The sequence below is a fragment of the Lissotriton helveticus genome, chromosome 9 (assembly GCF_964261635.1).
Source record: "Lissotriton helveticus chromosome 9, aLisHel1.1, whole genome shotgun sequence".
NCBI classification, from domain to species: Eukaryota; Metazoa; Chordata; class Amphibia; order Caudata; family Salamandridae; genus Lissotriton; species Lissotriton helveticus.
In genome coordinates this window covers 180502917-180518391 of record NC_136070.1, presented here as the reverse complement: position 1 = coordinate 180518391, position 15475 = coordinate 180502917, and the positions used below count along the sequence as shown (strand labels likewise).

General features: G+C 39.6%; 1 protein-coding gene across 2 annotated transcripts in view; it reads left to right on the top strand.

Annotated features, from left to right (window-relative positions):
- The first annotated feature begins 9466 nt into the window (after positions 1-9466).
- VCPKMT (valosin containing protein lysine methyltransferase) overlaps positions 9467-15475 on the top strand; it is a 60011-nt gene continuing 54002 nt past the window's right edge. For both annotated transcript variants that reach the window (XR_013600868.1, XM_078659713.1), the window contains exons 1-3: positions 9467-9766; positions 11115-11225; positions 15326-15398. Coding sequence is in view for 1 of the 2 variants with exons in the window: in XM_078659713.1 (XP_078515839.1) it covers positions 9516-9766; positions 11115-11225; positions 15326-15398 (435 nt within the window). In the remaining variant the exon portion in view is untranslated. The remainder of the gene's footprint in view (positions 9767-11114; positions 11226-15325; positions 15399-15475) is intronic.

Here is a 15475-nt window from a genome sequence, read left to right as displayed (position 1 = left end):
AAACACTCTTTACCCCTAGCAGGACAATGTCTAAATTGAAATGAATGTGTCTTTGAACCACAACGATTACAAAAAGGTTTCCCAGAATTAGGGTATTGCTTAAAGTTATTTTGCGTAGTGGAAGTACCTTTAGTGACATTTTTATTTTTATAAGTAATGGGTTTGGCATTAGAGTCTTTTGAATTAACAGCAGCTACACCTGTAGTAATTTTATCAACATTTATGGTATTGAAGGATATAATAGACCGTTCAACGCTTTTTGCAATTTGAATGGTTTCTTGTAAAGTTGGATTACGTTGCGTAAGAAGTTGCTCTTGAATTTTCTTATTAGAGCAACAAATGATTAATTGATCACAAATATATTTGTCAACTTGATCTCCAAAATCACATTCAGCTGCTAAAACCCTAAGACATTCAACATAAGTGTCAACCGGTTCATTAAGCAATTGATGTCTGGTGTAAAAATTATACCTCTCCATAACAATATGAGTTTGTTCAGTAAACCTCTTTTTAAGTCTATCAATTGCCTCAGAGAAGCAATCATAATCACCGTGTCCATTCCAGATGGAGTAGGAGATGGGGGTAAATATACAAAAACATCCTCCGCATGACCACCTAAGATATTTAAAAAAATCGCTTTTTTCCTTTTAGCACTAAAACTTTCTCCATTAATTGCCAGTAAATAATTATCAAATTGCCTATGCCATTTTTCCCATTTCATGCTAGGTTGATTTGGTCCAGAATAAAAAGGAGGTGGAGGAGTGCCACACACAGTACTCATGGTAGTATGAGCTTGAAACTCAAATAAAATAATAATACAAATGAAATGTCATAAGCAAAAGTTATACATTAAAATCACAGTAATATTTACCAGAGATGGTGAAATAAGCATTCCGCAAAATAAACTCAAGTTGCTTGCGTAGAGAATAATAAATCGTGAACTGTGTTACCAAGGTTACCAAATAAAGCACAAAATGGCCACCAAGAACGTGAAGATGATGACAGTGAACGCGATGACGTAAAAACGTTACTGGTGTGCGCGTCACCGAAACGCGCCAGGACAGACGTGTTGTCGTTTTCCGAATGATGGCAGAGGAGAGCTCTTAGGATCGAACAGGCAGAAGAAGGTTCGCACAGCTCGTAGTTTGATGGTAAGTACCATTGCAAAAGTCTGAAAATAAACAGTGCTCCTTTGAACACTCGTTGGGGGGGGTAGAAGACTCGTTTTGGGGGGAGAATCACCCCTACCTGCTCACTGCTGCCCACAGGACATTTGGGAATCCTTGATGCCTCTCCCCCGCCGCCGCAGAACTACAGGATAGTGGCTGCCGTGGGGTGGGGAAACTACATCCCCCAGACTCGCCTGCTGCTACTTCCGCCCCCAGAGGGGATAGAAAAAGAATGACAGCCCTGGTGGAGTGGGCGCTCCTTTGAACACTCGTTGTGGGGGGTAGAAGACTCGTTTTGAGGGGAGAATCACCCCTACCTGCTCACTGCTGCCCACAGGACATTTGGGAATCCTTGATGCCTCTCCCCCGCCGCCGCAGAACTACAGGATAGTGGCTGCCGTGGGGTGGGGAAACTACATCCCCCAGACTCCTCTGCTGCTACTTCCGCCCCCGGAGGGGATTGAAAAAGAAGGACAGCCCTCGCGTAGCGGGCTCGCGCGCGGGCTAAGCCCGGGCAAAGGGCGGGCCCTCTGTGGCCCTCAGAGGCACGAGGAGGACGGGACGGGCTCCGCCACTTGGTTTTCCCGGAGGAGGTAAAGCCCATTTTACATACTGTTCCGGTCAATAGTATTACCCCAACAAACTCTATATTACCTTGTCCACATCCAAGCTATATCATGAACCATAAAGGGGTTGCCACAAAACTAGCGCCTCGGCCGACTACCTGTCTGAGGTCGCAAGATAAGTACGTAAATAACATAATGCTACCCTTACCTATAGAGGCGGATAAAAACAACTGCCACCAGCCTGAAGCCAGTCTATCTTGTAATCACTCTCCTCCTCAACCAAACAATACAATGTGTAGTCTCTCACTGTTGGAGGAATTAAACTGTTTGTGTAAGACCAGCTATGTCCCTGCGGGATCACCAGCCTCTCCAAATAATATTAATTTATTAACTACAAATGAGAGAATGCTGGAACCTTTCCCTATATTTTCCAAAACAAATATGCAATGTCGAGTATTTGCCCGGGCCACACCTAACAAAAGTAAGGAGGACGGGGATAAATACAACGAGATCCAATCGAAAGTACAATTAATACAATTTGAATCACCAACCTCGAGTCCAACCCCCATCATTCTTCCCCAAATCGGAGAGGTGGCAGATAAATTAGACGACCTTGCTCCCTCCTCCCAGAGTGCCCTATTGTCAATGATCGAACAACTGATCAAATCCACCATAGACCCCCTAATCGATAAAATAAACATCCTGGGGGATAGATTGGCAGGGATTGAGGAAAAAATAAACTCTAATCTGTTAACCTCTAGCCATGCTTCTATACCCCCCCCCTATCCTTTGACAACTGTTACCTTAAATAAGCCCATACCTGCCATTCAAAATAAAGCTACCCAAAATAAAGTTGCCCAAATTCGAGTATCAGTTCCCACTAATCTTCCCCTAAACATTTCTAAAGCCTCTCTTAATTCCACTACACCGAAAAATTCTGTCCCCAGGGTAGAGCAAAACAGGGTCCTCAGAATGCATCTACCCCCAGAGGCAGCTCCGTTTGTATGCATCCTCTCGGGAGTTCCGCAAATAAAAAAGGGTAAAATAGAGAGACAGGATGACCTGTTAAATAAGGTCCAGTTTTGGTTATCAAAACATAGACCCCTGCCCCGTGACTGTGACGGTGGGATTGTGAGCGTAAGGAGAGTAGGTTGGCTGGGCCCTCTTCTGAAAAACATTATTGGTGACCTGATACTAATAAGATTCAGAAGCAGAAACATTGCCCCACTTCTTCGAACTTGGCAACCTAAAGAAGGGGATGGTCCCATATCCATCTGGGACCTACATGACTTCTATCCCAGCACATTGTATACTCGCGCCGCTAGGCCAATGACTGGGGATTGTACCAGCCTGGGTAGAGGATCTTGTTTACCGCTTGTTTGTAGTATTTCCGCCCCAAATAGATCTGAAATACCGTTTAGAATTTTTTAACTCATTGTTACCCCTTGCACATTCCCTTTTGATGAAAAGGAAGAACTGATATCATGAACATTGTAAAGTATGCTATTGGTAGGAAGTTATATTCATAGGATGAGCAAATGTTTGTTTATTCCTTTATCTTGGAGATATCTGTGTTTCATATGTATGTACCTTATTTTTAATTATGAATGTATTTTAAAATTGTATGCTTTTATGATTTTATACAAAAAAATCGAATAAAGCTTTTTGAAATGAAATGAAAACAGTGCAGTTGCCGTTCTATACCGTCAATCTCTGTTCCAAAGTTCCGGAAAAAACGTCGGACAGCCAACTTTTTGCTCACAACAAGAATGTCAATCTTCCTGTAAGTGAACTCTTCTCACGTCGAAATGTTACTCTTTCTGACGATGAGATCCAGTGAATTATAAGAAAATATAAGTGTCCACAAAGAGAAACGCAGCGGACTTTAGGCTTGAAGTGGCGCAATTATTCCTCGCAAAGCACAATTGTGAAACAAGTTGCGCATGTAATATCTGCACTGTTCAGGAGAAAACGAATATCCAAGGTTGCAATAGGTTCCAATGAACACAGCCAAATCCAAGTAAACAGATGCAATAAATATATATAGAGAGAGTACACCGCAGGGAAGTTAAAATGAAGAGAGGTGTTTTCTGGTATAAAGAATCCAACGATGCCGAGTATTACTTGCCGACTATTCCTTGATAGATATATCCAAGGCAAAGTTCAGTAAAATAGAAAACAGCAAACTTCCCAAAAGTTGATCTGTGGATGCTCCAAAACTAAGAAAAATCCCAAGGCGTCACCAATATGTAGTGGGATAGTTGTAAAATAAAAATCCCCAAGTAATCCAGTAAAAGTTGAAGAGGTGTTTATTACAGCATCCACCTTCTGAAGATCAGCAATGTAACTGAAACATATCTGATCTATTTTTCTCTCTTTTTTCTTTTTTCTTCTCTTTCTTTCTTATAATTTTCCTTGCTTCTTCTTCAACTCCATCTGATATCCTAAATACTTCGTCTCTCACTCTCCTGTAATTGCCCTTTTCAATACTTTCAGCACTTCTCAACACTGTTCTCATTGATTCATTGGTATTCGTAGATATGACTAACACCCGCCCTATACGTATTGTAACATGGAATGTTAATGGTTTGACACATTACATTAAACTTAAAAAGGTACTTTCATATTTGCAGTCTAAAAAAGTAGATATAGCTGTGTTACAGGAAACCCACCTTGATGAGCTGGAATCCAACAAGTTATGCAGAGACTGGGTGGGAAAGGTCTTTCACAGTAGCATCACTAAATGTCCTTCTTCAGATACGAACCCCACCCGTAAATGTGGAGTGGTGATCCTAATTCGCAAGTCCTTACCATGCTCTATATTGAAAACCTGGGAAGATCCTGATGGTAGATATGTTTTTGTCAAACTACGTATTGGAGACGCCCATCTTTGCGTAGGTTCAATTTATGCTCCAGTTGGTGCAAAGAAATCCTTTTTCCTTCAGTTGAACCGCCTGCTTTCTGAGATCAATTCCTCTCATTACTTGTTGGGAGGGGACTGGAATTTGACAAGAGACCCGGTTTTAGATAAGACTGGTCCTCTTGACAAGAACAATGCCTCCGATAGAGCCCTCATGACTGATATAATGGAAGACAATGGTCTTGTGGATCACTGGCGCCTTTCTCACCCGACTGACTTGGAATACACATTTACATCACCAACTCATGGCACTCTTTCTAGACTTGATTATTTTCTTCTTTCTCAAAGAATTGTTCAACTTGTCCATGATTCTACTATTCTAGAAGCCTCTATTTCAGATCACTCTCCAGTTCTTGTTTCTTTACAGATGGGTCTAGCTAAGCCTGGTCGTAAACCCTGGCGCCTAAACATACAGCGTTACAAGACCCCTCAGGGTAAAGCCCAACTAAGTAATCATCTTCAAGATTATCTCTCAATTAACCAAAACTCTGTGACATCCAATAGAATCCTTTGGGCTGCTGCCAAGGCCACAATACGTGGTCAACTTATGAGAGATGCTGCAATAGCTAATAGGAACAATATTGTGAGACAACAACAAATAGAACATGATATTCAATTATTGACCCAGTCTTATACTAAAACACCGACTTTGCAAATTCGTAAACTATTAGAACAGTCTAAAATGCAGCTTAATAGCCTTTTCACTTCTAAAGCTGAGTATGCTTTGCAAAAAATGAAACATAGACACTATGAGCAGGGAGAGAAGGCAGGGAGACTCCTAGCAGCTCAGCTACGTCAGCGAGAGGCTGCTATGGCAATCTCAGCTATAAAATCATCAGATGGGACTTTATTGACTAGTCCCCAAGATATTGTTAATGAGTTTGCATCTTATTACAAATCTTTATATACCCCAGAACCCTTCTTAGATTTAGCTAACATGAATTCTTTTCTTTCAAAAGTTAATTTGCCTAGCCTATCTGAGGAGGGCAGAGCACTCCTAGATGGTCCAATAACAAAAGATGAGATTACAAAAGCTATTGCATCTCTCCCATATAATAAAGCCCCTGGTGACGACGGTTTCTCTGCAGAATTCTACAAATGGTCTGGTGACAACATTGTAGACATATTACATGCTGCTTTTCAGGAGGCAGACACTACAGCTTCTTTAGGCCCTATCTCTAATAAAGCTATTATCGCAATTCTTCCTAAGCCAGGAAAAGATCCACTATTATGTTCTAGTTATCGTCCCATATCCCTCCTCAATAGTGATATCAAAATTATGGCCAGCATTCTAGCTTCCCGGCTTCGAAAGGTTTTACCTTCTTTGATTCATTCTACACAAGTAGGTTTTGTTCCCGGAAGATCATCACGGAATCATTTACGTACATTATTGCATACACTCCATTCGGCCAAATTCTTGCAAGAAGAAGCATTAGCATTATCACTTGATGCAGAAAAAGCCTTTGAGCGGGTGTAGTGGCAGTATCTCTTCACAATCTTGGAGAAATTTGGATTAGGATCTCAATTTATACATAAAGTTAAACTGTTATATCAAGATCCTGTGGCTCAAGTTAATGGTGGAGGATTCCTTTCTGACTCTTTTCCCATTTGTAGAGGGACTCGTCAGGGCTGTCCCCTCTCCTCTCTGTTATTTCTCCTTGCATTAGAACCCCTTGCTGCTGCTATTCGTCAGTCTCAGATTATAAAAGGAATACCTCTACCTATTGGACATTCAAAAATCTATTTATATGCTGACGATGTACTACTTACCATAACTAATTTGTCACATTCTATTCCCTCCTTGCTTAAAATTATAGATGAATTCTCATCCTTCTCTGGATATAAAATAAATTGGGACAAGAGCGAGGCCCTTCCAATTTCAAATTGTACTACAAAGGCAGCAATCCAGGGATTCCCTTTTCACTGGCAACAATCTTGTCTAAAATATTTAGGGATATTAGTGAATAAAGGCACAGAAGGCATGGTCACAGATAATATAGGTCCCTTAATTTCCCAGATGCAACGTGACTTCGACAAATGGAAATCTTTGGCTTTATCATTATGGGGCAGAGTCCAAGCTGTGAAAATGGTCACGCTTTCTCGTTTTCTTTACACACTTGGGATGCTTCCACTTACAATACCTCTGTCCACACTACGCCTCATTGACTCAAAAATTAAATCCTTCATTTGGGGATCCATGAAGCCTCGTTTAGCGATACATAAACTCAAGGCACATCATTCCAAAGGAGGATTGAGTGTTCCCTCAATAGAGCATTACTTTATGGCTTTACAACTGTCCCAAATCCCATACCTCATGGCAGATGAATCTAGTACACCACAATGGGTACATATAGAGAGATATCTGTTATCTGCTGGTCCAGGATTATCGGCCTTGTATGGGACAGGTACCAGTCGGTTTGATCCTCACAACCCTTTATTGGCTGCAATGCGCAAGGTTTGGCAAAGAGCACATCGAATTTTAGGTTCCAACTCACGTATTCATGTGAAAGCCCCAATTTGGAATAATACAGGTATACGAATTAAGGGTAAACCTATTCTCTGGTCTCAATGGAAAACAGCTGGAATTATCACCTTAGACCAGCTTCTACACAATGGTAACCTTAAGCCATTTAATTCATTGGTAGAGGAATTTGGAATTTCATTGCATCAGAAACAAAATTATTTACAGCTTATAACCTGTCTTAAAAAACTTTTTGGATTGCCTCCTTTTGCCTTACAAATTTCACCTCTAATATCGTATTTATCTACTTGGGGGAAATGTAAAGGAGTCACTTCAGGCTTATATAAAATATTCACATCACATTTATTCTCTCACTCCACTACTAATATTCTTAAGGAGAAATTGCAATCTCGATTATCCACCACTTACAGGGACCAAGAATGGATAGATTTATTACTCAATTTAGGTAAAGGTGCCCGGGAATCCAGATTGAAATTTTCTTTATTCAAATTACTCCATGACTGGCACTGGTCCCCAGTAAAGTTGAACAAGGCAAGCTTACTTCCACATACGAATTGCTCGAGATGTAATAATTATGGTTGCGATATCATGCATATTATATGTGGATGTCCCATGATTCAATCTTATTGGCATTACATAGGCCGGACATTAAGTCACACTGTTTCATTGCAACTACCGCTTTCACCGTCCACAATTATATTACATGATTTCAGATCCTTTCAATATCTTTCTAAACCTCAGAGTAGACTTCTGCATACTGCATTAGCAACTGCCAAAATCTGCATACTCAGATTATGGAAATCTCCAACTCCACCATCTCCAGAATCCTGGCTTACAACAATGATACAAACTGCTTCCCATGAAAGAGTTATATATAATGTAAATAATCAGTTAGATCTGTTTAATCGAATTTGGGCCCCCTTCTTCACACTAGATGATACTTCAGTGAGAGATAGTGCTTCTTCTACTTCTATGTCACATACCTATACATCTTAATCTATTATCAATTTGAAAGATCTTTCCTTTTTTTATGGAATCTTTTCTATCTTGCAAGGAAATTATTTTATTGGCTATGTTTACAGTTTTCCTCTTCTATCACATTATTAATATGATATTCAGATTATAACGGTTTTAGTTTTTTCTGCTTAGATTGATGATATTAGCATCTCTTATAATATATACATATCGCTCTCTTATCTTATTTAAATTTTCTATTGTATAATTTAGATTTTACTATATTTGTCATGATTTATCTTTTTACTTTCTAATGTGTTGACCTACAGATAGTATCTTTTATCTAATGCAATGTTTATATAATTAGACAGTGTAATTAACATGCTACACATTTTCCTTTCCATAGTATATTGAAATGAGTTAATGTAATTTATTATTTATTTCACATATGGACTAATACTGTTAAATATTTTATATGCATTGTTTTTGTACATGAAATACTAATAAAAAATTATATCACGGAAAAAAAAAAAAAAAAGAAACATATCTGAACTTCAGAATATGGAACAAGCCAGAGCATTCAAAGAAATACAAGATATGCACAAGGATGCATTACAGAGAACATTCCATAACAGAGTGAACAAGTAGAATTCCAGGAGGAATTCTAAATCAAACATTCTAAATAAAATACAATCTATTTTAATACTATACCCTAGTTATAAGTAACCTGTCTCCAACGGCAGCCCTAGCTGGAGTCACAGATGGGTAGATTAAAGCAAGGCACAATTTTAACCCAAATACACGTTTACCAAGTGGAGTCCCGTTGTTAGGAAACAGTATTCAGCTTGGGAAAGGCAGAGATAAAATAGGATGAAATTGATCCAAATATGTACCAACCCCACAGAAACACAATTTAGAAAGAATCATATCAAATATTAACTTTTTCGTTTGAAAAAAACTCCAGATTTCCTTGACGGCGAAATAAGGAATATATCCAGTGTACCTGTCTTCTCGGGATCGAGCAGGCAAACTGTATAGATTATTCCTCGGTAGCCTAACATGGCCGTACCTGAAAATTCATCCTCTTATATTTTTTAAATCACGTTTCAAATATGCTTGAACAAATCACTGTATTTTTAAAATAAAGCTCCCGTTTCCTATTATTGCTACAGAAGAGATGTTATGATTGCCTCATTGCCACCGCTTCAATTAAGGTAAATATAGTCTGAAATGACTGGAGCGCTCACTTTTGTTTGGTCTGAGAGTTAGCGTTCTAGATTTTTAATACGGTGCCGTGTTTACCCACACCCAACATGGCAGCGGCATGACCGGCGGCTGTAAGCATGCGCACTCAAGTATAGTCTGACATGTTGAAGTGATGGACTAAATGATCACTTTAAACCGAACGCCGCCCGCCTCGTTCCATGGCAGCGGGCGCGCGCCAGGAGGGCTTCCAACGAGAGCTTGAGTTGAAGAACGGCTCGGTGCTGCGCCTGGAGCAGCGCGGCCTGGGTGACGTTGGCTGTGTGGTGTGGGATGCAGCGCTTGTTCTGGCCAAGTTCTTGCAGACTGAGGATTTCTACGACCCACGCTCCCAGCATGTACTGCGGGGCTGCTCGGTGCTGGAACTGGGCGCAGGCACTGGAGCCGTGGGACTCGTGGCGGCCACACTAGGGTAAATATGCATTAAATTACTGCTCATCGCTGAAGTTCTGCTTTATACAGAGTTTTGACCGTTTTAGGCAATCCTTGGTGCTTTAAGTGCAAATTTAGACGTGCAATACAGTACACACAATTTTATAGAGTTCCTGTTTGTTCTAGTATAGTACCGGTACTGTCACATTAAATGTACTGCAGCAGTCCAGTTATTCTTCCTTTCAAATATTATTCTCCCTTTCAAATTAAATAAGTTTAGGCACTCAGAACCTAACAGCACCTTCCAATTTAACGCACTGACCTTTCTTAACACTTAATGGCGACTGCTCTAACATTACGTATTAGCTGCGGGGAGGGGGCGGGGCTACCTGGACACCTGTGAACCCTTTACTAAAACAAAACATTGGCATTTGGTTTCGCCAATCGGCTGCATGAGCAGGTTACAGGTACTGGTGTCTGCTGAAATGGGAAGTGGTGTCTAAAATGGGCCACCATGGATCCCGACTTAAAATCTGTCCACATGTTTTTAATCGGACTGTTCTTTCAGCAAGTGTCTTACCTTTTTTAGATTTTTATATTTCTTTAAAGTTGTGTAAAAAAAAAACATAATAAACAATAGGGAGAGAAGCTAAAGTCCAACCAGTGTTTGATGCAAACTAGCAGGCAGCAAAGCAAAATATCAAAGACTATTGTCCTTTCAACAAACTAGGGCTCACACAAAAAAATGGTCACTTGGAGTAATGCACTAAAACATGCAAATTGTGGTTTAATATATACATTTTCGCCTGCTGCAAAGCAAAATATCGAAGACTATTGTCCTTTCAACAAACTAGGGCTCACACAAAAAAGGGTCACTTGGAGTAATGCACTAAAACATGCAAATTGTGGTCTAATATATACATTTTCGCCTGCTGCAAGTTGACGAAAGAAGGTGCTGTGATAACAATAAATTAGTTTCAGCAGAAACATGCAGGTTTCCTGAACTTTTCTCTGAGGAACCACTTGAACAGCCTTGTAAGGAAGATAATATTCCTATCTGCAAATACTGTACCTGTTCTCACAAAACACTGCTTCCCTTGCCTGCTTTGAAAACAAAGTTACATTTGCTAAAGTGTGCAATTTACTTCGTCCGACATAATGGCACCTGGACCTACCATGGCCTAACAAAGCTGTCAGTAAACACAATACAATATAAAGCGTTGAATTAAAACAAAAACAATTGATTTCCTGCTGAATGCATGCTATACATGCATAATAATGTAATATGTTTTCAAAAGCTTCTTTTTATGAATTACCTACATGTAATAATTTCTCTTCAGACACATGCGAGGTATATAGCATAATAATTATATTTTGCTGTATTTTAGGGCACATGTTACAATAACAGATTTAGAAGACTTGCAGGATCTGCTCCATGTTAATATTGAAAAGAATAAACACCTTATCTCTGGGTCTATTCAAGCCAAGGTGCTGAAATGGTTGGTATGTCTTTGAATTAAAATTTTTTTTTTAAAGTGTGCTGTGTTGAAAGCGTTGTCTTGACTTTTCAGAAATTACCTTTTTTGAAAATCTACTCCTATATCTAACTAAGTCTGCATGTCCGCATAGCCTTTGTAATTGTACAATTTTAGCATAATGGTTATATACTAAACAGAAATTGCACTTCACGTTCGTTTCTCATGACGAAATGTAATGCATTTTTGCCTTCACAATCTGTCTGCTTTCTATTTATTTTATGTGTTTGCTTTAATCCCCCTCATTTTTTTCTCCAAAGGCGTGCGTTGATTTATGTTTCAAGTTAAAACTGTGATGCACATGTTTATGACCAGTCTGTAGAATATGTTTATTTTACTATGATCGCTTACTCTTTTTCATTGTCAGGTTGTTAAGAGCATTGTTCCCTGATATTGTGCACATGTACGATTATTGGTTATCTTGTATGTGATTAAATATTTTTTTTGGGGGGGACAAGAAATGATGTTGGAGTAGTTGATACAGTGGCTGACATAAAGGAAAATACAAGGTCTGTGCCCTATCTAATAAGTTATTCCTCCTATGCCCAGCTCGTCTATCTGTTCCTAGGTTTGTGTCCAATGGGGAGGGCTTTAGCCCAACTCATAGCTCAGTCTCATTAAATTTTTTATTTACGAATGTATCCTTTTTGTCGCACATTAAGCTGTCTTTTAAGACTTCAGCCTCTGTGAGTCTGCTCTTTTTGACTTACTCGCTATGTCAATTTGCCTTCTACCGTTGGAATTATCACTGGCCAAGTGAATGGGGTTTTGGGATGCTACCTCCGATATAGACACTGCAGCAGGGGATACTCACAAGGAGATATCCCCAGCCCCAAATCCCTTTTTGTAAATGTGGACTCTGCTATTGCTAAGCCATGGAAGGGTAACACTAAAGCTCTAATACAGTTATTCCCATTGTTGGGAAGCTTAAAGCATTTGTTCCAGAGATTAAATCTTTCAAATTCCTTTAGTCTTGTAGAGTTATAAGAACACAAACCAAGAAGAAAAATGAAAGGGAACAGTAAAGACTGCAATCTGTTACCAAGCTGACCAAAATACGTTAATCCAACATAGTCTCACCACGCCAGTGGTTCTTTTGTTCGTTCTGATAAAAGCTCCTTTAATGTTCCCCCCAATAAAATACATTATTGGCTTTGTGCCTGTAGGCCACAATATAGTCTGATAAGGCAAACAGTACATATGGCAATTAAACATGCAATGTTCAAATATCTTTTTTCATTAAAGGTGAAACCTCAGTGCAAGGATCATAAGAGTTTAAAATGATTTACCCCAGTTTTCCTTTGCGCACTTAGGGAAACTGTCGCAAATGTGTCTTTTTAATTCACAGTCAAGTGGATATCCGTAATAACCGAATTTGTCAGAGTTTGCTTGGGTAGCAAGTGGGTACTCAAAACCTATTGACTCTGATAAAGATGTACTATTTCTTCAAATGTTGGAGTTGAAACTATAGTTCTGTCCTTTATCTTTATTCTACTGCAGCAAGGGGAGTGGCCCTGAGGTGCACTATGTGTCACTCACTCATATCCTGTCTGCTGCTGTGCCTATATCACATTATCTTAATTATTGTCTATATTGTTGGGTGTGACAAATGTGGAGGCACGCCTTGCAGGCTCTTTGCTGCTGCACAGAAACAAAAGTTATAACTTGCGGACGTTCGGGATGTGAAATCTTCCCATCGTCTAATTCATTGGCAGTAGTCGCAGCTCCAAATGCTAATTGCTTGTGCCCTAGATTGGCATGTGTTTGAGCTCTTAAGAGGGCTTTTAATGAAGACACTTTATACATAAACTCCCTCCTCTAAAAACGATTCACAAGATCATCCCACACGTTGTTTTACCCGCTGGTTATTCACTTCGATTACCTCAATCCAGGCCTGCCAAATCCTCATTTTTGCTTCGGAGCCTACTCTCCTTTCTGATAAGCAGAAGGAGTTTCTTCATTCCTTTCATTTGCATCTTAGCTTGAATGGCTAGTTCTTCAACTAACATTCGGACATGTGAGCCTATTTTCTTAGAGCTTTTAAAGGCAGCCAGGTAGGTCTTCTATAATACCTTTTTTGTTCGTGCACTGTGAGATATCCTCTAAATCTTGCTTGTTGCTGTAGACTTTAAGATTACATTGTTTCTGGATACGGATATACTATAACAGTTATTTTTAATGCTATCTATTCTGTACCTGATGGAGTTTTGTAAACTACTCCCAGATACGTGTTATAACAACATTCTTTACAAGATCTGAACATTGTTTTGGGTATTTTGGTGAAGCCTTCGTTTAAATCCTCGCCTTCCTGTGATGCCTTTACATCAATTTGTTAACGTTTTGTGCTTGTTGCTTCAATAGGTGCTTGGAAGTTATACTCTATTCTTCAGACATTATGGTTATGTCGTATCAGTCCATACTTAATGTTCAAGATAATTTAGGATTTAAATATGTATTAAGAGCTCTGTCTTCTTTTTTTATGCATGATGTGCCTAATTCCAACACGGTTGCTCCATCAAAATGTGAGCAAGCCCTCCGATTGTTTTATTACCGAAACAACAATAACATTAACATTGGGTAGTTTTATACCTCCTGGTGGAATTGAATCTCCGAGGAAAGTCTCTCGAGCCTTGCCAGGAAAGATGGGTCTTATATCGTCTATTGCTTTGACATATTATGAGTTCCCATTTTGATGATTCTCATGCTGAGTACCAAATGGGGAAAAGATCATTACATGTGTTTTCAGAACCTATCCGCAAGAATTGTCAGGCGTTTGCATGTGCACCCCACATACATTATGTAACTACTCTCCTCAGATTGATAATGACTCAATTTGGGATGGCCGTGCTGTGGTATGTGTTTTGTTCCATGCACTCTGTGTGTTGTCTGTATTCTCTGCTCGATAATCTGTTGGCAAGAGAATAAAATAGAGGGTAGTCTGACGTAAGAGTAAGGCAAATTGTTTCTATTCAGGGGAACTGATACTCTTATTTGAAAGACTCCCTGTGTTGCCAACACTCAGTCGCTATACCCAACCCAGGTCCTTGGCAGATTCCTGTGTTTGGAACTGGAGTTTGGCATTAACAGGGTGGTTTGAGAAGTATTCATATGGGGGGGGGGTGCTATGCCTCCTTCCACGCATTTTAATCTGTTTCTGGGCTCACATAAATATAGAGAAAGTGTCACATGAGTTGTTTGTGGAGCAGGAACTTTGCATTAAGTTTATCAAAGCCACTCTTGGTGAGTAACCTCACCTAAATGGTATATAAATAAATGTAACATTGCAAAATTAATTTGCTCTATTTTTAAAAAGAAAACCATTGTCTTAGCAGCCATGAGTTATGCTTCAGCAATCCGCTACTAACATTTTTTATGTCCCTTGATGTTGGACCAAAGCAAATGCGGCATTTAGGTACCGATCAACACAAAAAGGTGATGGACGGAGTTCTGAAACTTTTCAAACACTCACCCCCAGTCAGAGATGTGGGTTAAATCCATCGTTCTTTTACTCACCATGCCACCTCAGTTTGGACCCAGGCATATGCAGTCGTGAACCTGGCATTACCATGCCGCAACTTTATCTGGCATATTATTTATCTCCATGCAATAAAATACTTGCAGCAAACATCCAAATGTGCTGCCAACTGTCCATTTGCTCCTTACCTTAAACCACAGGTAAACTGTTTGGAGCAAACTGCAACTGCGAACTGGTTCAGCTTGGGAGGGATATATCTGTCATGTGGATAGTTGGGTGTGCCAAACAACATTGTCGCTTTTCTTACAGGTGAGTGATCGTAGTGTGTGCTCTAAATTTTATTAACTTGACACCAGGGACCTTCATAAGTAGCACAGTTTGTTTAAAAAAACAAACCTGCGCTTTATGGGTTGGTGTACATGTTTGTATTACTCCACTTTAGACACATGCCAGAAAAGCCATGCTTTTGAGACCGTCATAAACCATACAGATATATAGCTTTGTATATTATGTTCATCATTTTTAGACTTGCAGTTACGTGTATGTGTGTGATCTATTTTTTTGTACATTTCTTACTTTTTATTTCTAGGGGTGAGGATGTGTCGGACTCTTGTCCCACACCTGACTACATACTCATTGCAGACTGCATTTACTACGAAGAGGTGAGTATCAGATTTGCAGAAGATGGACTGCTTTTAGATTTGTTTAATTAAAATTGAAGCAGAGATCATTTTTTGCT